Source organism: Anguilla anguilla, chromosome 4 (genome assembly GCF_013347855.1).
Source record: "Anguilla anguilla isolate fAngAng1 chromosome 4, fAngAng1.pri, whole genome shotgun sequence".
In the NCBI taxonomy this organism is placed as follows: domain Eukaryota; kingdom Metazoa; phylum Chordata; class Actinopteri; order Anguilliformes; family Anguillidae; genus Anguilla; species Anguilla anguilla.
In genome coordinates, this window is record NC_049204.1 from 26356225 (window position 1) to 26379561 (window position 23337).

Here is a 23337-nt window from a genome sequence, read left to right on the forward strand (position 1 = left end):
CACATGTCTTTTTAAGGCCGTAACATGGAAAGATCAGATAGGCTAACCAAGCGTCACGCATTTTGTATTCTCCTCAAAATCTAAGTGTCAACATTGCATCACGTGTGTATGAGAGAATCGGAACTAATGTACATCTGAAATGGTGTGGGTGAAATATCACTGCATATTACTTTTGACACTTAATTATGACAGAAGGGGTCCTGAAGTAGCACTGACCTGAATGGGTGAAATATTCCTGTAGTGTCTCCAAATAATCCCACTCCAAACTGTGCAATCCAGTATAGGCTGAGTGAAAAAAGTTACGTTTTGGATTAGAATTTCTCCATAAATTTAAAAGGTCTCAAATTTTTGACAGACGTTCATTGTTCATGACAGACGGGGTCCTGGTCTACACCGTACCCCATTACTGTGACATTTTACTGTAGCATTTTTGAATAATCCCATTTAAAACTTTCTATGTAATCCATCCATCTATCATCTATACCCATTTATTCTGAGTAGGGTCGGGGGGGGGGGGGGGGGGGGGGGGGGTGCAGTAGCCTTTCCCAGTATGCATTGGGCAAGAGGCAGGAATACACCCTGGACAGGCCGCCAATCTATCGCAGGGCACACACAATTACCTATGGGCAATTTTGTCTCTCCAATTAGCCTACCTGCATGTCTTTGTACTGTGGGAGGAAACCGGAGTACCCGGAGGAAACCCACGTGGAAACAGGGACAACATGCAAACTCCACACAGAAAGGTCCCAAGCCGAGATGCAAACCCATGACCTTCTTGGTGTGACGCAACAGTGCTACCCACTGCACCACCGTGCCGCCCCTATGTAATCTAATAAAAACTAATAAAAAAAAAAAATTGGATTGGAATTTCTCCCTAAATTAAAAAGGTCTCAAACTTTTGACACTTGTTCATGGCAGAAGGGGTCTGAGTTTATGTTCTAACCTATTGCTGTGAAATGTTACTGTAGTGCTTTCAAATAATCCCACTTAAATCCTATGTAATTCAGCACAGGCTAAGTGAGAACTGTAAAAATAAAAAAAAGTTAATGACAGAAGGGGTCCTGATCTACATTCTAACCAATTTGTGTGGAGTTTTACTGTAGCATTTTCAAATAATCCCACTACAGATTTTGTGTTTTTTTTTTTTTTTTTAATTTTCAAAATTTAAATGTCTCAAAATTCTGACACTTATTATCCCAGATGATCACAGACTTTTCAGACCATGTCAGTGCCTGCTGTGGTCATACACTTATCTGCTCTCTGGCTAGAACCCCAGAAACAATTTGGCATTAAGAAGTGATATAACACGTGTAATTTAATTACGTGTATGTAATTTTCTGTAATATATGGCACAGAAGTTTAAATTTTTTTTTAAAAGTTTAAAATAAGTTTTAAAACATCATGTTGTTATGCATGAAGTCTTTTTGGGTCCAGTTGTGCAAACTACCTATTTTGCAGAGCATTTATTTCCCAAGCTAGTACTATTTAAGTAAATGGGATAAATGGTAGTCCTGCCCAAAGTTGAAACATGCACTGTTGCCATTTGATAAACTCTTATCTGAAAAGTACATATTGCAATCTTGCAGGGATTGAAATCAACTGGCAACCCTGGCATTCTTCTTAATAAAACATTGAAGTGTTAATGATTTATGAAGCATTAGTAATACTTTATAAAGCATTTGTAAGTGGAACAATGGGTTATTAACACAATAAACGATCAAATAAGACAGCAGGAGACAAGTGTGTCAGATTAATTCTCCAGTTTAATAATTCTATTAAAAAGTAATTTGAAGACTAAGCAGAAGAGGCACAATGCTCATTTTAACAAATGTGGAAATGCACAAATGCTATTCAATTTGATTGGGAGAGTATTTATGTAGCACCATATTCAGCTTTACTGGGGGCTTTGGTTCTGCAATGCCTCTGAATGGAGAGTATGGCTCTGAATCCAGGTGATGAACTTGGCCACTCTGGTGTAGACCCCAGGTAGATTTGGCCTCCCACAACCTGCACCCCAACTCACAATCCCTGTAAGGAACCAATGGCTTCCTCTTTGCATCTGGCAGGACAGGGGACCCCCTGAATCACCCTGGAGCAGAAAGGGGAATAGAGACTGGGGTTATAAAAACCGTAATTATGTATTACTGTAATTACTACTGTAATCTATATTTAACAAGTGTAATTTGATGCTTTTCATCAGGTGTGGAGTGAACTACTGATTCTAGCCTAGGCCAGGCTAATTATAATTTCTTAGTAGTTATTGTGCAGTTTTCAGTAGACATTTGTATTGTTCTGTTTTCAATGTGATTATTGCATTTTTGGTTTGTATTTTTTGCTACATGGGCACATTTCTATAGCAGTGAGCCTTTAAGAAACAGGCGATGTAAATTGATCTGGAGAACTTGCTCTTTGTGACTACAGTAATGTTATCGGTTTCCTCACTATCTATCCGTCTGTCAAACACCAAAAGAATGCCTTTGGGGCAATTAGGGCCAATCTGGAGGTCCTTTAAATTTAAATAAACATGCAGTGTTAAACCTGGATAGTTTCCCCTCCTTTTAAAGCTTTATGACTTTACCACCCTGCAGAAGAGATACAGGACACACAAACTATGGACACAGAGACTCTGCTGGCTAAAGAATGCTATAAAGATCACATTCCTTTTAAGTTTGAATGCCATCTTGTAATATTTAATTGAAATCACTGAGTGGGGCAGCAATGTAGTATAATAAGTAAGGAGCTGGTCTTGCAACCTAAAGGTCACAGGTTTGATTCCCAGGTAGGACACTGCCATTGTACCCTTGTGCATGGTACTTTACCTGCATTGCTTCAGTATATATCTGGCTGTATAAATGGATGCAGTGTAAATGCTATGCTGTGTAAGTCGCTCTGGATAAGAGCATCTGCCAAATGCCTGTAATGTAATGTCTGTATAGATAAGGGTTAGGGTTAGGGTTAGATAAGATGAGGCCTGATCTTTGGAATCTATATTTTCAGGGTATTCCAGTCAAAAGCATGGTACGATTGTTTTTGTTACATGGAAAATATTTTACCTGAGGAAGTACAACTGGCTGTCTTATTATTTTTTAAAGACATACGCAGTAGCTGGCTGGATTACCTCATCACATATTCATGTCTTTTTGATGTGTTTAACCGTGCTTAAAACCACAGAAGGCAACTTTAATACGTGAATTTGTCAGATTTCAGATAAGGCAGTTTCTGTCTGACCCTTCTATCAAACCTCTGCCCTTGTACACCTCAGCCAACCACTTCCTCTCAAATTCTCATTGTCATGAAACTCATTCCAGGAACAAGATTCCCCATATTTCCGGGTATGGATGGTTTATGAACTGTTTTATGCATTGGGAAAGGGCCATAATTGAATTTACCTTTACAGCATTGTAATACTGAATGTAATTAGCTGTATCAGTTATGATAAGTTGATATGGCCCTGGATCAGGGTGACTCACCCGACAGGCATCGCTCTCCCCTGATGGAACACCCGCACACAGCATGCGGGGCGACACCAGGCCAAAGCTCCTCTTACACTCCCACTGGCTGATCACTCCCACCTCTGCCTTCTGGAGAATGGATGGAAGAACTTTATCTGTCAATGCAGAGGGAAGAGACATGGTCAGACTGAATGCGCCACACCATCTGTAACAAGCTGCTGTTTTTGTGTGCGCATTTGTGTGTGTGTGCGTGTGCGTGTGTGTGCCTGCCTTGCTCAGAGCGGTACCCCCAGCCTGTAACCCAGCAGGTGTGTGTCTCAGTGACAGCCTGAGAGGGAGGGGGCAAGCAGATGGGCTGGATGTAGGTGTTCAGGGAGGGGGCCCAGGTCTTCTTGAGCTGCAACAGGGCGATGTCATTGTCAAAGTTCAGAGCGTTGTAATATTCATGCACCACAATCCTGCGGATCTCCGCTACATGTTTAGCAGCTCCCTGAGTGAGCATCCCAAGGTGAGCTCTCCATTGCCGTGGGTCTGACAACCTGCAGGGCACCAAGGTCAAAGGTCACAGCTGTGCCACATGTTTACTGAGAACAGTGTACTGTGTGCTGTTAGTTTGAATATGTGCCAACAGTTATCTGTGAAGATGGCTAATGATTGTGGTTTTTCTTATGGGTTTCAAGTAAATAAAAATAAGTAAACATAGCACCTGCTATCATAATGAACCTACAGGTGGGAGTGTGGGAGTATCTGCAATTGTGTATATAGTGCATGCATCAGCAGTAGTGTATGTAGTGTGTTTGAGCATACAGTGCATGTGCAGAGTGTGTGCAGGTGTAATTGTGTAGGGTAAGAGTGTGTCAAGTGTGTGTAGAGAGTGAGTGCAATACCTCTCCCTGCTGAAACAGTGAGCTGCTGACAGGAGCCATTCAGCTGAGATGACAGTCGCACCACAGTAGAGATGTCCTCCAAAGTGCAAACTGACTTGCCATGGCCACTCTCCCTCCAGAGCATTGGCACCGCCCACTACACGCCCCTGGCCCCACCTCCCCAGGCTGGGCAGGCCACAGGCTGCGAGACAGAAACACAGCATTGAGCTGTGGGCCCATTACACAGTATTACAGAGGTGTAATGTGGCAGTGTCAATAATTTCAGATTAAATGAAACGCAACGGAAAAAAAAATGTAATAGTAAGATTTCCATTTTTTTAAAGCCATGTAGAGGATACGGACTCATAATAGAATTTTGAAACAAGCCCCCCATGGCACACAAAATGTGTATGACTGTGGTCATGGTCAGGAGAGAGGAGGAGCAGTCTACATGGAGCAGTGTGTGGTCAGTGTGGGGATCAAAGGTCAATAAGTGGTCGCAGTACGTAGCAGCAGTCCATGTGTGATCAGGCTGGGGAACAGTGGTCAGTAAATACCCATAGGCAGGGAAGTACTATCAGCTTATTGGAAAACTGTCTCAGAAGTACAAAGTCATGCTGGTAGAACTTGCAGACAGGGGTCACAAGGGTCAGGCAAATTCAATTAGGTCTGTTTTTGTGACTGGAGTCAACTGAACATCTCAGTGATCAAAGCTGAGTCAGGGAGCAGCATGGGCAGAACACACTGGAGAAATTACTATAAACAAAGAGAGCAGTTATGGTTTAGTGATGCCAAGATTCCTTCTGTCAGGATAATGAAACATGACCTGAGAGATGCTCCCCAAACTCAACCAGCTATCCCAAATGAACCCACCCACTCTACCCCCTCAGGTCACAGACACGACGCTTCAATAAGAGGACACTGATCTGGGCTCAGGGCTTGTGGTGAGAATAGAAATAAACTTTTTACCCACAAGGGTTTCAAAAAATATTAAATTGAATTATTATTGTTATTATGTTTTTTTAATGTTATTTATTTTAATTATGCTATTACTAATGGATTTTTACCAGTAAATAAAATTATGCAGTCTAAGCTGATTCAGGTTAGACACTCACCACAGTCGCTCTCATCACTGTGGTCCGAACAGTCAAAAACACCATCACACTTAGCATTTCTCTTAAGAATGCAGGCTCCACTCCTGCACTGGAACCGAATATCTGAGCAACTTGTTTCTGCAGGAAAAATACTGAAAATTATACCGTGCACACCTATCAGACCATATGCTCACTCATCACTCTGCATAGGTACCACACCATCAGCGCATGCACAATTACAACAAAACAGACTCATCTTGTTATACATAGTAATCCCAGCAAAACACACACACACCACAGGCACACCACACCACATCCGCTCATCACAAATTACACAGTCATCATGATAAAACACGCACTCATCACACTATACATGTCTTGAGTGTCCACTTGCACCCTTCTCATTAGCAACCTCTATTGTAGGATGGCAGGGATGTTGTATAGGATCAGAGATGTCTCCGGGGAGATGGGGAGAGAAAAACCCCCCCCCACCTCAGGAATCCCGTCCCACCTCACTGGGCACATCAAATTCCACAGCCCCCTCAGAGTAGTGAGAGATGGTGATCTTTAATACCCACAGAAAAAGTAGTTATGTGACCAATACATCCGTGTTTGTTTGAGTGTGTTTGCATGTACACGTGTGTGCAAACATGCCCGCATGTGTACACATTATGCATATTTAGATACTCCCCTTCTCCCTACCAATTTTCAATACAAACTCTGTACTGTAGAGCATTTAACTATTTCTCTGAAAGCACTAAGCAGCCATCTTTACCCAGAGTGCAGTTGGTTTCATCCTTGCCATTGTCACAGTCCCTCTCTCCATTGCAGACATACAGTGGGTGCAAAGGGGTGGAACCAGCACAATTTTTGGAAGGCTTGGCTTAAAGGGAATGAAGAGGATTATTCTTCAATACATGGTAATCTGTGCATTTCATATATATCTACTACAACAAAACCTACACTATATGTGCTGCATCTGTGTAAAGTGATCTCAATAATCCACTATGCACACACTAAAATGTCCAGTGTTAATTCAACACTTAATAGATAAAATTTGATCCCACAATCCAGATTGTGACCAAATGTTATCTGTTAAGAGTTGAATTAACACTGTTAGAGTTGAATTAACACAGGAGATTTTAATGTGCAGAGCTGTGAGTCCACCCCTAAAATGTTCAGCTGAGCTCTGACACTGCCCCGTTCTCCGCATGTAAAGCACAGGTAACTCCTCCCTCCTCCAAACAGAGAAGACCTCCTCACAGACAGCAGAGAGTTCTGACTACACCCCCTCCACACATACAGGAAAGCTGACTGCCCTTCTCTTTACGTACCGCAGAACAGTTCATCACTCTCATCCATGCAGTCGTCCAATCCATCACAGCAGCGTCTCTTGTCCACACAAAGCCCCGTGGAGCACAGGAAGTGTCCATCAGGGCAGGCTGAGGGAGAGAGAGGGAGAAACAGCTTTATATATGAAGTTGTAATTTGTCATATTATTATTACAACGCAATTACAAATAATAGTACAAATGTGTCTTCCATTATATCAAGCCTTATAGCCAGCTAGTTACTACATCCATACTACATACTATTGCCTATTAAAATACAGCAATAGTTTCACGAAGACATCATCTCCTAGAAATTATGGTGAGATAAAATAAGAAGGAACTGTATTGCTGAACACACAAAAACTGCAACAGTCCTACAGGCAGAAATAATGCCTGCAGAAATTACATTTGAATTGCATAACATTAATTTGTATTGCAACAATTACCTACCTGCGCCTTGATTTTAAGAATCCAGGGTTGTGTCTGAATCGCTACTGAGTATAGTTGTTGAGTACATATTTGTTTTCTTATTATTTAAATATGATATGATATGAATCTTGCCACCTTGATAGAGGGCCCCTCTCAACCAGTGCTTAGCAAATTTTGACAGATTGGCCACAAGGTAGCACTATTGCAATGAACTGAAATGAAAATACTTAAAAAATGATAATTCCTGCAATGTGAGATGTCAAATATTGTCATTTTATCTGGCTCCTTATGAAGAACATGTTTGTCTCAAGGACCCATATGTCCACAATTATGGATTTTTCACCATTTGAGACAAACATCCAGCCTCCCACAAACCAGGGTTAGGGTCTGGAATGTAGAACACGGTGGCATGGCCAATGTGGCTGCCACAGTATCTGCAGAGAAGAAATAATGTAACGTAAAAACCCAAGCACCACCCCCTCCCACAAAATATCTTCTAGAGGAACATTGTTTCCTAATAATAAAACTAGAAAGAGGAAGAGGAGGAGGAATATCAGGCATCCTGGCTCTCACGCTGGTTGATGTTGAAGGTCTGGTACGTGGCGGTGATAGGTGGGTCGGCTCCACGGGAGCTGCACCGGAACACCACCTCGGGGTTAGGGTCTGGAATGTAGAACACGGTGGCATGGCCAATGTGGCTGCCACAGTATCTGCAGAGAAGAAAACATAGTGGCACATTTCACCAAAAAATCAGGTTTTTATCCATCTCATTCAAATAGGGATATTTCAACCACAGGAGTGAAGGACGCAGGCTTCAATTAAATAATGCCCAATGTATTAAAATGTGCATATGAAGATGAGAAGAAACTATGCTCTTTCTCTGAAGAAGTAAATCACAAGTCTGAGTTGTGGACTTCTGAGATCCCCATTTATCCCTCAGTTTCCCTGCTTTTGCATTTTCAACTTACTGTCTTTCCTGCATTAAACTCTTGATGGCTCCAGGCATCACCTACCCCACCTATGTGAGTATATATCTCTAGCAGGACCATTAAACGCATATTTTCTTATGAGAAAAGAATGTTGATATTTATACACACAGGGGTTAAGCTGGGCCAGAATGATCCACGGATTTTCTCAGCATGTTTTATAAATAAATCAAGTTGAATACATGGTTGTCATTGCTATAGCATATGTCCACCACACATGCTTACATGCTCTCATTGACTTTCCACCAGCCATGTTCACAGCTCCTCAGGTCTTTCTGACTCAGCACATAGTTTTTAAATGTTAGGGCCACACCAAGAGAAGGATGTGGGCTCTGCAAAACAAAACATAAACAGCAATTTCATTTCAATTTCTATATGCCCAAATACTCATCTATTCATGGCTATTTTTTTAGCAACAGTAAGACTTTACTAAGCAAAAATCAATGAAAGTTGAGCACAACACACTCTACCTAACCTATCTGACAGGGTGGCAAATTCATTTCAGACAAAATTTTCTCACCACTCAGTGGGTAATTGGGGTGGGCTGCTGTGGATTCAGACATTCTCTCAAACAGTCTAGAATGTGCCAGGGGCTTGTGAGGGTTACCTGAAAGTGCCAGGTGCAGGTACAGTAAGGGGGCAGCAGGCTAGGGTAAAATGGGCTGCTGATCTCTCCACTAAATCCAGTTTTTGACTCCAACTGGATCACACTGAAGCAACCTGTGACAGTACAGCACCCTGTCAAACACACACCACTGAACACACACACACACACAAACACACCTTTGAACACACAAACCCTCTGAACATACACACACACACCAAACGCACACACACAAACACCACTGAACACATGCCCAAACACACACGCACACACACACATACACACGCACGCGCGCCCAGGGTGGGTACGGGGAACTCACTTTCCTTCGCGATGGCCTGAAAGTGTCCTCTAAAGCTCTTACTTCCCTGCTCTAGTCTGAAGGACAGGAGCATCACATTGCCTGTGGACACCAGGGACACAGCATGGGACACAGGTCCACACAACCTGCAGCAGGGCAAAAACATTCAGGTAAGACCCCCTGAGGGACAGAACCCTACACACAACTTACACACAATGTAGTCCCAGAACTGTATACACAGGTACACACAGTGCTCTCACCCCAGATTTAATTAAAATTTTCAGCCTACTGCAACAGCCTTACTACAGCCACTCCAGGATAACAAGCAAGTCAAGTTAAACCAAGGAAAGATTTAAGAAAAAATGGTCTGCATATGGCACCCTAAGCAAAAATGTAATGTACAGCTAAGGTACCAGGGAGTATAACTTCCTCAAATTTAAAATATTACATGATTTCACGATTGTGATGTATGAGGCTGTGCCTGCTGGGCTTAGAAACACAATGCAGACACAGCCACAATGCTGGACAAATTCAGTTTCACATTTGATGACAATACCACCAAAAATTAGCTGCATTGCTCTTGGCAGGATTCCCAAAAAGCAATTTGGAGGCTAAAAGGGGTCTACCCGATACTAAATAGGTGAACCCAATAAAGTGGCAAATGATTGTACTTTATTTTCTCTTTACTGAAATTGTATAGTACAACTTCATTTTTCTTAATGATGAACTAACTGTATATGCGAATAGCGATTTTTAAAATCTCAACTTTAAACACGTTATTTGATTACAAATCTAAAATAGCATGAAACAGAGCAAAATAAAGAAAGAAATGTCTTTGTCCTAAATGTTATGGAGCTCACTGTATGTGGTGCAAGTAGAATACACAATAAGAACAAACAGAAATGTCCATAGGCCATAAACAGGGGACCAGACAGATATTTCAACGCACTCACTTGTGGAGAGTTCTGCTTCTCATGGGCAGCAGGGCATCATACACAGTGAGACCATCATTCACGCAGTCACTGGCCTCAATTTGGAAGGCAGTGATTGTGAGGCGAATCAGAGATCCAGGGGCAGAAGTCAATTTGATATGGCAGCTGAGCCCTCCCCAGGAGGAGAAGACATTGAGGGGTACTTTGCCTCCTAGCATGCTAGCATACAGCTTATCAACACACTGAGAGTCTGGAAAGACACAAGAGAGACACTCACCCAACAGCAATAGATTGCATGTATTATACTGCAATACATAATTACATTTTAATTTTAGGCATTTAGAAGATGTTCTATGCCAGAGCAACATATAGAGCTTGCATTCTTTAATGCAAACTGTATATGTATAAACAACTCACTCAAGGATACAACAGCAGTGCCACATACTGTAGTAATTCGAAATTGCAACAACCCAGTTCCATAATTATTATATTACATGCCACGCTACGCTCATCCTACTGCTATAGACTACACACAATCCTACAGCTATAGATATATTTCAGATGAATTACCTGCCGAAGTCCCTGTGTAGTCTGAACGCAGAGCAGCTGAGCATTCAAAGCAATGTCGAGGAAAAAAGGGAGAGGTACAGTGAGTCATATTCAGCATTCCAGAAAATAAGTATATTACATTGAGTAGCTGTGAATATTAAAAAGAGGAACTATGAGCACAGTAAAGATGCATGGCGCCATTTAAGACAGCAGTTACTTTATATTACAGGCCATAATGCTGGCATTACATAAAAATTATATTCAATTTTATCTGTACAGCACTTTTCACAATGGGCATCGTCACCAAGCAGCTTCACAGAGATCTGGGCCTGAACGGGGCCCCCCAGAGCACACCTAGGGCAACAGTGGCAATGAAAAATTCCTTGTCTAGTAATAGGAAGGAACCTCCAGCAGAACCGGACTCAGAAGGGGAGCCCATCTGCCAGTGGCTGGCACAGGTTAATTTAAATTGAAATCATTTTGAGACTTCCTCGCAAAGGGAGGTAGCGAATTCCTGAAGCTGGATTTGAACAGATTTTGTCCAAAGGCAAGGCGCAGACTGAAGCATCCGTCTGACAGTGAGGGAAACTTGAGGGTTAATAGTGCATCTGGGTAGGTGGTATAGCTACGCCCAAGAATGGTCAGGCAGGTGCATTTTTGTATCTTCTCCATTCTTGCAGACTGTCCACTGGTGAGGGAGCTGTGCCAGACAGGTGCGGAGTATTCCAATGTGAGGCACATGTAGCCGGTGTAAACCATGTCAGAGTCGTGAATGGGTAACTTTTTAAATCTGCACAATGAAAACAGTTTCTGTTTGGCCACAGTGATCATATGAGCTTGCTTTGGATAGAAACCCCTAGTATTTACACATGACCTTGAAAATGTGATTGATGCCAGGGGAGTTTTCATTAAACCAATCTTGATGGGGTTGTTGGTGAATCCCATCGATTCTGCAGCACAATGGATGCCCAACTGCAGAATTCCAGGCAGCTCCCAGGAGGTCTTCAATTTGTTTTTGTTTCTTTAAACTGGAACAGGGTGTGGGTAATGGCAAGGTAGTGTTCAGAGTAGAGTGTTTGTAGTCTGAGACCATTGTCACTAAGGTTGCCAACCTTTGCTGGCTTGGCATGCCTTCCCTGAGCCCACATGGGGATTGAAGTCACGCAGTAACAAAAGCTTGTCACTGGGTGATATCTTCTGGATGATTGAGTCTGGAGTACTACAGATGCAGTACTTAGTCCCTTTGTCGGCATCCAAGGTTGGCGCATATGCATTGAGAAGTGTTACATGTCGTCTTTGTGTAAGGGGAATAAGCCACGTCATCATCCTCATGCATGCATAAATGCACGCACACACACACACACACACACAAGCAGCAGCTATGGTTACCATTGATAATGATGGTGTCCATGTCAACTGGCAGGCCCATCAGGTAGCCAATGGAGGATCTGTTCTGCAGGCTGGTGAGCACAGAGTTCCGCATAATGGCACTAACGCACTCCTCACACACTGCTGTACTCTTCAGCTGAGGGACAGCAAACACCATCCAGAAGTGCACCAGCACACCTCCCTCGTTACTGCTGCTGGGACACAATACTGTCTTACAATGACATCATTCATGACAAACTATACACTATCCTCATTCAAAATCACACAAACACTATCCATATTCACAATTATACACACATGCAATACAGTATTCCTTGACAGGACAGTGAATCTTGAAAATGACAATTTCCTAATCCAGCCGTTTTAACAGTAAACACCATCGTTTAATGTTCGGTACTGTGAATAGAGAACACAACTGGCATCAGAAGTTAAAAGTCACTTATCCAACATGTAAAATAGATTTACTTGATGTAAAAATGCCAGATGAGCTGTAAGACCAAGAATGTTAGACCCCACACAAGGCAGAGCACCATAAAAGCCAGACCCAGGTGCATGACTCAGATGTCAAACTCAGATGCCTCAAATAAAGACAGGCCCAGATTTTACATAATTGAAAGAGGGGGGAAGGACATTCCCTCTTCTCCTGGCCCATGCACCCTCAAGAAATGAACAGGGGAAGCCTGACTGGGTGATGCTGAGTTCATGTGTGGAAGGGGGTTCAGACGAGGGCGGGTTTATCTAAAAATGGACAAATTTAGTTATTAAAGTGACCATATGTTGTTGGAAGCAGGGCTATATTATTTCCACATTAATAGAAGATTAATGGTTTTAGTCTCATTAATATGTTTGGAGGTAATCCAGCTCTTGAATACCTCTACAAATTTACACCTGCCTTTCAAAACAGAGGTGATGGTTGTGGGCAATAATTGTTAAGCCCAGCCAGTAGTGCAATCTCCATATTCAGGCAAAATATTATCCATGTGACAAGGCCAGTAGTACCACACTGTAAATTCAAACCTGGCAGGTGTCAGGTGACTTGTTAATTCCAAACAATGCACAAATTAACATTCAAAACCAATTGACCAATTTTGTGGAAAATTGTACTGGCTACTTTTTAAAGTATTCTAGACTACAGAGACATTATTTACATGCATGCTGCTTCCTCGCCTCTTCGTGGTTCAGTGTACCATATGTTGTAACGGAGCGAACCCTCATAAAATATCTGTTTATGGTAGCGGATGTTTGGTGCTTTCACGTATGTGCGCACCATTTATGTTTGTCGGTTTGTCAACTCAAACACATTCGCTACTATACATCTGTTCACCACCACAATATACTGCAAATCACTTGAGCATACACATCCGGTTTCAAACATTAAATTGATTTATTTTAACATACCATGTACAAAGAACGCAATGGTAGGAGTTGATACTAACCGTGGTTTAATCCGTTTGTTTCATTTTCAAACGGGAATGACGTAACCCGAACGCCACGATTCTGTGCAATTTTATTGGAAGCGCGGGACAAGAAGAATTGGCTATTTTAAATGGGGGGTAGACCATAAACTGCATTCATAATAATTCCTCATACCAAATTACATATGCGATTATTAGATTTAAAGTTCTGACATCTACGACGGCAATCGCAAACCCGCCTTTTTGTATAGCTATTTCCATGGATAAAATCGCATTTATTTTTATTATTTATTGGTAAAAACATTTACTTCATATCCAGGGAGATAGCCAACTACTTGCACGTTACATGACATGTGTAGCCATTTAGTAATACGATCGCATTTCAGGCTAGAAAATAACCTGTTAATCCAGAGAAATTGCTTAGTTGTCTTAGAATCTTTATCGCAACAGAGGCAAGGCTGGCAGCCCGGATCAAATTTGTTGTGACAGCTGCTGTCCAAAACAAACACCTGAAAGAGACTGCCTGCGTGCGTGCCTCCCCCAAGGCGTAACGTCATTGTTTTGCAATGCGCAGCTGTCGTAAGAACATGCTGGCTTCGATAAGCGGAATCGATAAGCTCGGAGCCATACGATTCCAATGAATAGGACAACTTGGAACCGGTTCGCGATCCCCATCCCTATTTAAATGTGCCCAGCATTCCAAGGCTTGTTGTAAGATCCAGTAGCCAATCAGGACTTGAATACAAGTTTTTTGTAGAGTGCAAAAACTTTGATATTATTTGTTTTTATTTAATTTTCTTTTGTTGCTCAGCATTCCAAGTCTGTACATTGTTGTCAGATTCTTTGTAAGACTATGCTATGCTGTAAATAGTTGTTGATTTTTTCAAATGTGTGTTGAATAAATGACTTATTTATAACAACATTCACATTACGTAGTTATATTTTCAAATCTCCAGTCAGCTTTTAGCACTGACTTAATGTAGGGCCCTATTGAATCTGTGTTATAGCTTTTTTAAATTCTCAATTCCGCGATTCCGTCCGTGATTCTGTTATCACAGAAACTATAGGGCCCTACCTTAATGCTGCCATCAGTCTGTCGCTGGCCCGCGCCGGGCCCCCATTAAAAAAGACACTTGACCGCCGGCCCGCGCCAGGCCACCGGCCCCCATCAAAGAATATTTGCCACCGGGCCTAACAACTTTTCTGGGGGAAACCCTGAACTCTAAATTACATTTCAGACATTCATTGAATATCACAGAATACAGTAATATGCAGGTGCCGTCTGTTTTATATGATTTAATAAGCAAACTCATCTCTGTCATGGTTAGTACACATTCTTTGTACAATAGCCTGTGATCATGTCAAACTTAACCTATATGCCCATTCTGCAGAAAACATATTGTTTAAACTATTCAATTTAATAATTTGTGCACACAGGTTGCGAGCCCGGAAGCTTAAATTGAAGGACATTGCTGATAATTTTGGAAATGAAGGCTCGTCGGATGTCTGTGAAATGAGTGAGTACATAAAGTGCTTCGCTAAGCCTTGATCAGACTGCAAAAGTTCAGATAAGGATAACCATAATCCACAAGCGTTTCATAAAGGGTTAGTTTGCATTTTTACACCCAGGTCTGCTGTACCCATCACAAATTATGTGATAAAAAAAAAAAAACTCTGTCGGCTCCAAGATCAGAGCAGTCTAGATCTGGCGCTGGCTACGATGTATGCCGGTTTGCATGTATGTATGTGTATACATACCTCTCATAGTTTACATTTATATGCATTACTGTTATCAGTTTCTTATCACAAACACAGTGCAAAAAGAAATGATATCTGAACAAAAACATGTTTTCAACAAAAATGGCAAGTTACTCACACATACAATATACACATACATCTGGTTGTTCATTCCACCATTTCCTGCAAGGTGATAAAATACTTGATAAAAACCCAGCAAGTCTCAAACCAGGATTTGATTAGCTCAGTTTTCAATGGCACACACCTTTTCAGTGAGACTCTACCCCAAGTACACATCTTTAAAATCCCCAATTAAATCACCCAAGCCAGTATGTGCATAGGGTTAAAAACACTAACTTCCACAGAAATTCCAGTTAAGCGCCCGTATGTCAAGCCAGGATCAGACTATACATACAACAAGTATTAATCATTGAACACACTGCACACAACACCACACAACAATGCACACACTACAATCATGTTGTTACCATGGTCACAACAACACTTCTCATGCACTGTCCTGCAGTAATACCAGAGCATAACTGCATAGGGTGTGGGTGCAGGCTGTACATGCCTTAAGTCTGTTATCACAGCTTGCCTGTAGAGTCTGGATATAGAAGACTTCCTGTACACACTGCTCACCTGCAATGGAGAAAACAATAAAATAATGTGTGTGTGAGAGAGAGAGAGAGAGAGAGAGAGAGAGAGAGAGAGATGTGTGTGCCTTAAATGGGAAATATTTATTTTAATTTTAATGAAGAATCACTATTTGCTGAATTTAGAAGTTAAAAAAATAAAACAGCAAATGTGGCAGGTGCAAACGTTTGCACAACCTGTCATTCAGTACTTAATAACACCTCCTTTGGCATGTATAGAGAGTGAATGTGAATGAGAAAAAGTGAGTATTTCTTGTGTGTGTGTGTGTGTGTGTGTGTGTGTGTGCGTGTGTGAGCCTTGTTTTAGAGATTTACAGTTCAGAGACTCCTTGAGAATTCCCTTTTTGACACTCCTTGCTTCCTCGTGCTTTTAAAATTTGAAGCTACAATATTTTTCCGCATGTTTGGTTTTGAATGTTTGTGTCAGAGTATTTATTTTCTGTTGTAAGTTACATGTGGTCAGGCAGTTTCTTTGCTTTGTTGTTTTTAACATTTTTTTTAGATAGGCTAGAGTAGGGAGAGTATTCGCTGGAAGACTGACTCCTTTTGCTTTGCCCCGGTAGGGAGGCTTAGCATTGAGTTTTGTTTTGGATTACGAAGTAGCCTAGGTCTGGCCAGTCTACTGCCTGAACCATCCTGCTAACCTACACATGGTAATGTGTTTTTTTCTTCTTCTTATGCTTGTAATAAACTTGATCTTTTTATGTACATGCTGACTCCATTTCTGGTTTGTGGCATTCGTTTGTGTTACCGTCCATTGTTGTCCCCGGTTATTGCAACGCAGGTTGGCTTTTGGGATGTATGCAGGTGTGTGTGTGTGTGTAAGTGAGAAAGAGAGAGTATGTATAGTGTTTCTGTGCGTGTTAATAGATTCTCACCACATATTGAATCCTGTTTGCCATAGACAGGAACTCACTGGATCCAGTGTGTCGGTATCCTGGAATAAACTCCACATTGGCAACTTGGAACATCCCCGCAAAATAAACGCCACTGCTGCTCTCCCTCCGAACTATCAAAGAGGAAATCACTGAGGTTAATTGATGGGTCCAGCTGCGCTGCTTTTCAGTTGTGCTGCTTTCCCTAGGGACTTAAAATGAGCAGGAGTATACTACACAGCCAGTATCAAGCTTCTTAAGAGAATCTTCATTAATGGTTGTCTGGAAGACTGAAAGCCTCATTTAGTTTACACATTTCTTTGACTTTTGAGGGCTCTATTTTCTGGAATCAATGACGCATTGTGCATGGGTGCAGTCAGTGGTGCAGAGCATGGGCGCACTGGGCATCGCCACTGAAGTTCGATATTTTTGTGAGCACAGCTCACAATGTGCTGCAGAGGTGGAAACTGGGCTAGATTAGGCTGAATATTTTGGTGGGTGTGTTGCAGCAGGATTCAGTCATAGCCAATCAAATTATCTCATTTCATTCCTTTTAAGAGCTGTGCGCTTTGCACCCTGGCGCACTGCCAATTTCTGTGGTCTGCGGCTGCAATGGAAAACGAGGATATACTCATCAGAAGAAGCTTCTCCCAAGAGGAAACTGACGTTCTTGTACAGGAGGTGCAAAATCATCATTGTGGAGTGGAAGTGGAAGAATCAATGGCACCTGGAGTGGAAAAATCTATGGCACCTCAAGTCAACCGCTAAGAGCAGATGATTAGCAGATAAATTACCTTGGGAAGAGATAATTAATGCAATTATTGCATGTAGCTTGCATGTAGGTACCATTTCAATTAGTCACGTAATTCAAATAAAAAAATTGTTCAATTTCAAGTTGTGTTCATTGTCATTCGCAGTACAAATGGATGTAAGAGAAAGAATGGAATACAGTACACTCAACACCACAGTGCAGTATAAAAACAGAAATACAGCGACTAATATGAAGTATGAATGTTGGGGGATACATACCAACATAAAATTGGACAGCATGTGATTCACAAAAATGATTGGCTTTTGAATAGGTTGCCATACGTTGGATTGAACTTGCACCATAGACCTGGTCTGAGCAAGTTGGTGGCACAGGCTATGCTGATACAAAAACCTACAGTGCACTGCTTGATCTGCAGTGACACCCCCCTAACAGTGCTCCTCCTCCCAGTTTGGTACATAGTGAGTCATCAAATCACCAAATGGGCTCAGGCACATATAAATCCAAGATGAAAATGCCACATCACCAGAGTGACGGCTCACCACATGCCCTGCACGGGCCAGAAAATAGAGCCCTGATTGTCTTCTTTAATATTGGCATCATGCGCAATTTATGGTTCTTCTATCATTTTATTTCAATGTAATGGCACCTGAGTTGTGTTACTCTAAATCCACCTATGGTCAGCACTAATGTCATAACTTGCAGTTGAATTAAATGAGAAATGATTGCGCGTGTGTGCTGTGGAGCCTGTATTGAGCTTACATATGAAAATCCACAGCAGTGACCACATGACCACCACTATAATGAAAATCACTACAATGATGAGGATGGCCAAGCTCTGCAGGTTCCACAGAGGATGTCTCTTCTTCTTCTCTTTCTTCCAGTCCCTCCGCCTCTTTCGACTGTACTTCCGGCAGAGCTTGTCCAGTATGGCATCCACAGTGGCCACCTCTACAGACACGTCAGCCACCTGAAATATTGTCACAATATTTGTGTTATCATGGTAAATGGACTGCATTTATATAGCGCTTTACAATTGATGCCTCTCATTCACCCATTCACACACACACGCCAACGGAGAAAGGCTGCCGTGCAGGGTACCAATCAGCTCATTGGGAGCAATAAGAGGTTAGGTGTCTTGCTGAGGGACACTTCGACACGTCCAGCGCAGGGGATTGAACCGGCAACCCTCCGACTACCAGACAACCGCTTTTACCTCCTGAGCTATGCCATCGGAGTGCCATTGCAATATCAGAGCCGCATCACAACATCAGAGCACTGTCACATACAATTTCGGAACCTACTTGCTTAATCAGAGTTAAAATCAGGATTTAAAAATCGAAGGTTTCGACTGGATTATTTCACAAATCAGCAGTTTACATTGTACTCTAAGTTACAAACCATTGGCATGCCTTATACTGAGATATTGACTGGCAAAGCAGGCCGTATTTGCCTGTCTGCTGACAGGTTATGGGAAAAGGCTGATATATCAAACATGGCCCAAAGCTTGCTCGCCACTAGCTAATGAGAGCCACTGGCCAGAAGATGGGTTTGTTACTTTGCTTTTGTCCATTATGGAAGAGCAAATTTTTTTGTTGTTGCATTTTGGGTTGCGTTATTTGATCAGCCCAGGTGCTTAAAGGTGTGTTGCTCTCCACAGTTCAGGGCCGAGACCAGGAGCTCACACCGCGAGCGAGTTTCTTCATTTGAGTTGCATTTAATTTCAGTTTTGTTTCTTTTAACATGATGGGAAAAAGTGAACCGCCACTGAAAAGTAGGAGGAGCTGGTCTACTGGAAAGCAGGCCAGCTACAGAGCGGCAAACTGAAATAGTTGTCGCTGAAGACCATTATTTTACTTCTGAAACTACAAGACAGTTTGACTCACAAAAAAAGTGAGTAATATTTCAGATGTTTTAACATGATACATGACTGCAGTTCAAGAAATCAAACATTTTGATGTTACATTTTTGTTGTCTGAAGGACCAGAAAATAGCTGCGTGCCAACCAACCCATTTCCCCACATCATTCTGGTTATTCAGCAATAGTTTATGTCATCCATAGCAGTTTTTATAGAATGGCCAAACAACAAAGCACATAAACACATAAAAAGACTGAACGTCAAAGTCAACATTTAATCCATCAAGAGTCAATATTCTCTATGAAAATCCAGTAAGCTTCCCTTTGAACCAATAAGGTATTAAGATCCCCACCTCTCCTTGGTAAAGTCACCTTTTCAATCCCAGTTAATCTGAGAGATGCGATAGAATGGTAGCAGATATGAAATGCGTGGCTACAGGATAGTTAGTGTCTTGTCTTCTTATGGTGCTTTTATGTTCAGCTATCCTTAGTTTCAAAGGCCAGATGGTTTTCCCCATATAGGCTTTCAAACATGGGCATTGGACCATATGTATGACTCCTTTGGTAGTACAAGAGATGATGTCTGTGAAAACGGATTTTGGTTGTACTGTTACAATGTGCACAGGCTCAGCATGTGTAGTTGAGCCCAAGTTTCAACAAACAATATTGCCTATCTTAGCTCACACAAATTAAACTATATTCCAAAGCAATGCTACCTAAATTATTAGCCTAATGCTTGCCACTGTGTTTTTTTTTTTTTTTAATCTTACCATCTGAAGAAAATGTGGTCATTCATACTTTGTGTCACATTTAAAGCATCAAACAACAAAAACTGGCTCATGGAAGAAGACATTTGAATAAATGTTTTAAACAGCTGAAAACGTAACACTCCAGAAAGGATGTGTATACTTGTCAAGTTAATCTGACAAAATCTACAAGTTCTTGTATATTTGCAACTTAAAATAATTACAGATTGTAAAATATATACTTTACATAGATAGATAAATTGATAGATACAATACATCATTATCCCCTTGGGGAAATTTTCCTATCAGCATATAACATTTATATTTACACACAAACTTTTATACCAAGAAACATAAAATCATTTATACTATAGAGAGGGGGATTAATAATAAATAGAAATATATTTAGGCCTATTAAAGATAAAATATTACAAACTTATCGAGGCATATGTTTGCCCCATTACTGTATGTCTAGAGTATAGTAATAATAATATATAAAAATAATAATAATAATGATAATAATACATTTTATTCATGATGTGCTTTTCAACACCCAAAGCGCTGGATGTAGACAATGTTTCAAACATATGGTGTAGTCACTATTCCAATTTTTAAGCGTAACACAGCTGAATTGCAGATTATTTCCACTATAAATGATTTGCATGTCACACTTCCATGTGACACACATTTTTGAATGACCACAATCTCTTCAGATGGTAAGATGAAAAAACATGGGGCCAAGTTAAATTAAATAATTTAGGAAACATTGGGTAGCATTGCTATGGAATACAGCTTGTTTAATTTGTGTGAGCATAAATAGCCAATGTTGCATGTGGTAACGTGTCCTCATTTTGATATCACTACTTTTAAGGCAGGCCCGTTTTAATTAATGACTTACAGGCAATGCTGTGTATGCGTAAATTGGCATTTTTGTACGCTGAAAATGTTTTTGTTTAGATGGGACATGCCACACCAAGGCGTAAATTGGCGGAGGGCATACCTGGCATCGCAATAAACAAATTAGCTCACGGGCAGATCTCAAGTAGCATTGTATCCATATAGGTTGTCGTGGTGGTCATTGCAGGATATTTGACAGTGCTGTAACTGTAACCCCAGGCTACCTGCTTGTCTGCAATTGAAGCTCTTCTCATTACATATAAATAATGCAAGATTTGGGACGCCATACAGTTTGCTGTCGTTAATCAATTCCACAGTAGTATAACTGCGGGGTGTACATCCTATGGAAATGGCAACTAGGCTTACCCAAACAGCAGCGTGACAACAAAGAGTGAACTGTACAGCAGTTGTCCTCAAACTTTGTATTGAGAACACGCGTATGCACGTTTTTTCACAGCCAATCTCTTGCACAATTAAAGTTGTTGAACACACGTGATTAAGCTCTTTTATAAGTTTTCTTAACAGAATGCAGATTTGGCTTGTTAACATTTTGTATTTGAATTCTTCGTACCAAATGGTTATTTTATTGGCCAATTGTCCACACCACCAATTAAGGGCCTGTTGATTCACCTGTCTGCTTATTTATTTATTTATTTATTTATTTATTTATTTATTTATTTAACGTAGTAGTTTGCATAATAGCACAATGAGAATTTTGATATTTTATTCTTCTTGGTACATGCATAGCTATTCCTGACGGTGTGTCTTAAGGGTAAACAATCTCTCAAAATGTGAAAAGTTAAAGAAAGAAAGACAACTAAAATACTGGAATTGCAACTAAAGAAAGCCAGTAGATACTGGGGAGTCCCAAAGAACCGAGTTCGATAACCCCAGTTTTACAGCAACTAACAATTTAAATCCACTAATCCTTTCGAGATGGTGACAGCCACCCAGTGCCTAAACAGCATTCTACTAGTACTAGATACACGAATTCGAAAAAGACCAAAGCTGGCATCATCAATAATAAAACTGATTGTAAATCTAATCTTAAATATAATTTTATAGCATGAGCCATGTTGCGTTTTTACTCTGAAACGGTAACCCACGGGCCACTAGCCCCTTTTCCCGTTAATCCTTTAAGGTATAGGATCACAAATAGGCCTATGTGATTAGAATGTTCTTAACTGAACAAACCGACTCTTCACATGGTTAAAGAAATATATTTAGCCCAATACAAATGCCACATATATAGGCTATTATTAAATGTAGTCTAAAAGGGCTACTAGGAGACGGCATAAAACATAAAACAGTAGACTACTTGCATTCGCGCCTTCGGTCTCGGCTTCATTGGTGCTTGTGCAGTCGCGCTCGGTATCCATGACAGCCCGAAGTATTGCCGCTCAGGTTAAACCATCAACAGACCACAGCTGACATTTAGGTTTTCACTTTAAAAAGCAGTCCACATTTTTATTTTAACGTCAGAAATTAAATCAATGAAGTTCAGGGAAGCTGCGAAGCAGGCGACCCTACGTGTGGCACAGTGGCAGTGTCTCTATAACAATGACTCGGAGCCCGTTCGAGGCATCCTGTTTCAGGGGCTGAAGTAATTGTATCCGACCATGTAAAATGCACGAGCCGATAACCGCACAAACTATGACTTGGGTTGGAAAACCATATATTTCGATTCATAGATTTCGATTCATTTATATCGTTTGAATCAGAACAACAGCTGAAAGCATAAAGCATAGGCTACACACATAGAATTGTACATGCAAACATAAAAACAACTAAGTTTCACCTATGCGAACAGCTTATTAGGCCAAATCTAACGCGGGGTAAAATGTATCAAGAACATTTTAGGTAGCCTACATGCATCGATCTTAAACGACGCATTTCAGGTTAAACCAATTAACTACAAGAACTTACACTGTTCATTGGGTTAAACTATAGAGCATTTGTAGGAACAGCTGAGGTTGGGAGGGGGCAGGCGGTGAAGCCTAGGAATTAACGGGAAACAGCCGCTACTGCGCATGCTTAAGGGCAAAAGCGTTTACTGCTCGCGAAATCCTTTAAATTTGGGGTTTTATTGTGCAAATGTGAGAACTTTTTTGTGAATTCTGTCGGTTGACATGAGGTCAGAAGGTACACAAATTAATGTTTTGGGGGGTCAAGAGTCTGTAGTCATTGTGGTTATTTCTGTAGGAAACCTTGAAAGGTGCCAAACTCTCTGTGCTGTATAGGCATCGGGGCATGCCGCCCCACCAAGGCGTCACTTGGCGGGATGGCATACCAGCCATCCCATCCCATCCCTATATATATATATATATATATATATATATATGTGTCTCTGTGTGTGTGTGTGTGTGTGTGTGTGTGTGTGTGTGTGTGTGTGTATATATATATATATATATATACACACTCACCAGCACTTCATTAGGCACACCTGTTCAACTGC

The 23337-nt window shown here is 41.2% G+C and overlaps 1 protein-coding gene across 5 annotated transcripts; it reads right to left on the reverse strand.

The window, feature by feature from the left end:
• Positions 1-1745: 1745 nt before the first annotated feature.
• On the reverse strand, positions 1746-22487 carry tmprss7 (transmembrane serine protease 7). Of its 5 annotated transcripts, none has more exons than XM_035412446.1 (18): positions 22205-22487; positions 18144-18351; positions 16616-16746; positions 15656-15723; positions 11930-12120; positions 10562-10597; positions 10013-10241; positions 9081-9205; positions 8765-8877; positions 8383-8489; positions 7745-7881; positions 6747-6854; positions 6188-6295; positions 5434-5550; positions 4340-4520; positions 3723-3991; positions 3471-3607; positions 1746-2089 (listed from the first exon to the last, which is right to left on the reverse strand). In XM_035412446.1, exons 1-18 carry the CDS (start codon positions 22259-22261, stop codon positions 1895-1897), a joined length of 2517 nt encoding a protein of 838 aa, XP_035268337.1. In that variant the 5' UTR covers positions 22262-22487; the 3' UTR covers positions 1746-1894. The 5 variants fall into 5 exon arrangements, with proteins under 5 accessions (XP_035268337.1, XP_035268338.1, XP_035268340.1 ...); XM_035412447.1 differs by having other exon boundaries at positions 22201-22308; XM_035412449.1 differs by lacking the exon at positions 22205-22487 and adding an exon at positions 17244-17339 and having other exon boundaries at positions 18144-18224.
• Positions 22488-23337: the final 850 nt, after the last annotated feature.

What these genes read in the sequence shown, in the direction of transcription:
- tmprss7 (XM_035412446.1), bottom strand. Translation starts at nt 22,261, where the DNA reads ATGGATACCGAGCGCGACTGCACAAGCACCAATGAAGCCGAGACCGAA. An exon ending in ACTGCTGTGGATTTTCATAT is followed by an intron (nt 16,747 to 18,143) that starts GTAAGCTCAATA and finishes CCTCTTTGATAG; the next exon opens with TTCGGAGGGAGAGCAGCAGT. An exon ending in GGGAGAGCGATGCCTGTCGG is followed by an intron (nt 2,090 to 3,470) that starts GTGAGTCACCCT and finishes TTTCTGCTCCAG; the next exon opens with GGTGATTCAGGGGGTCCCCT.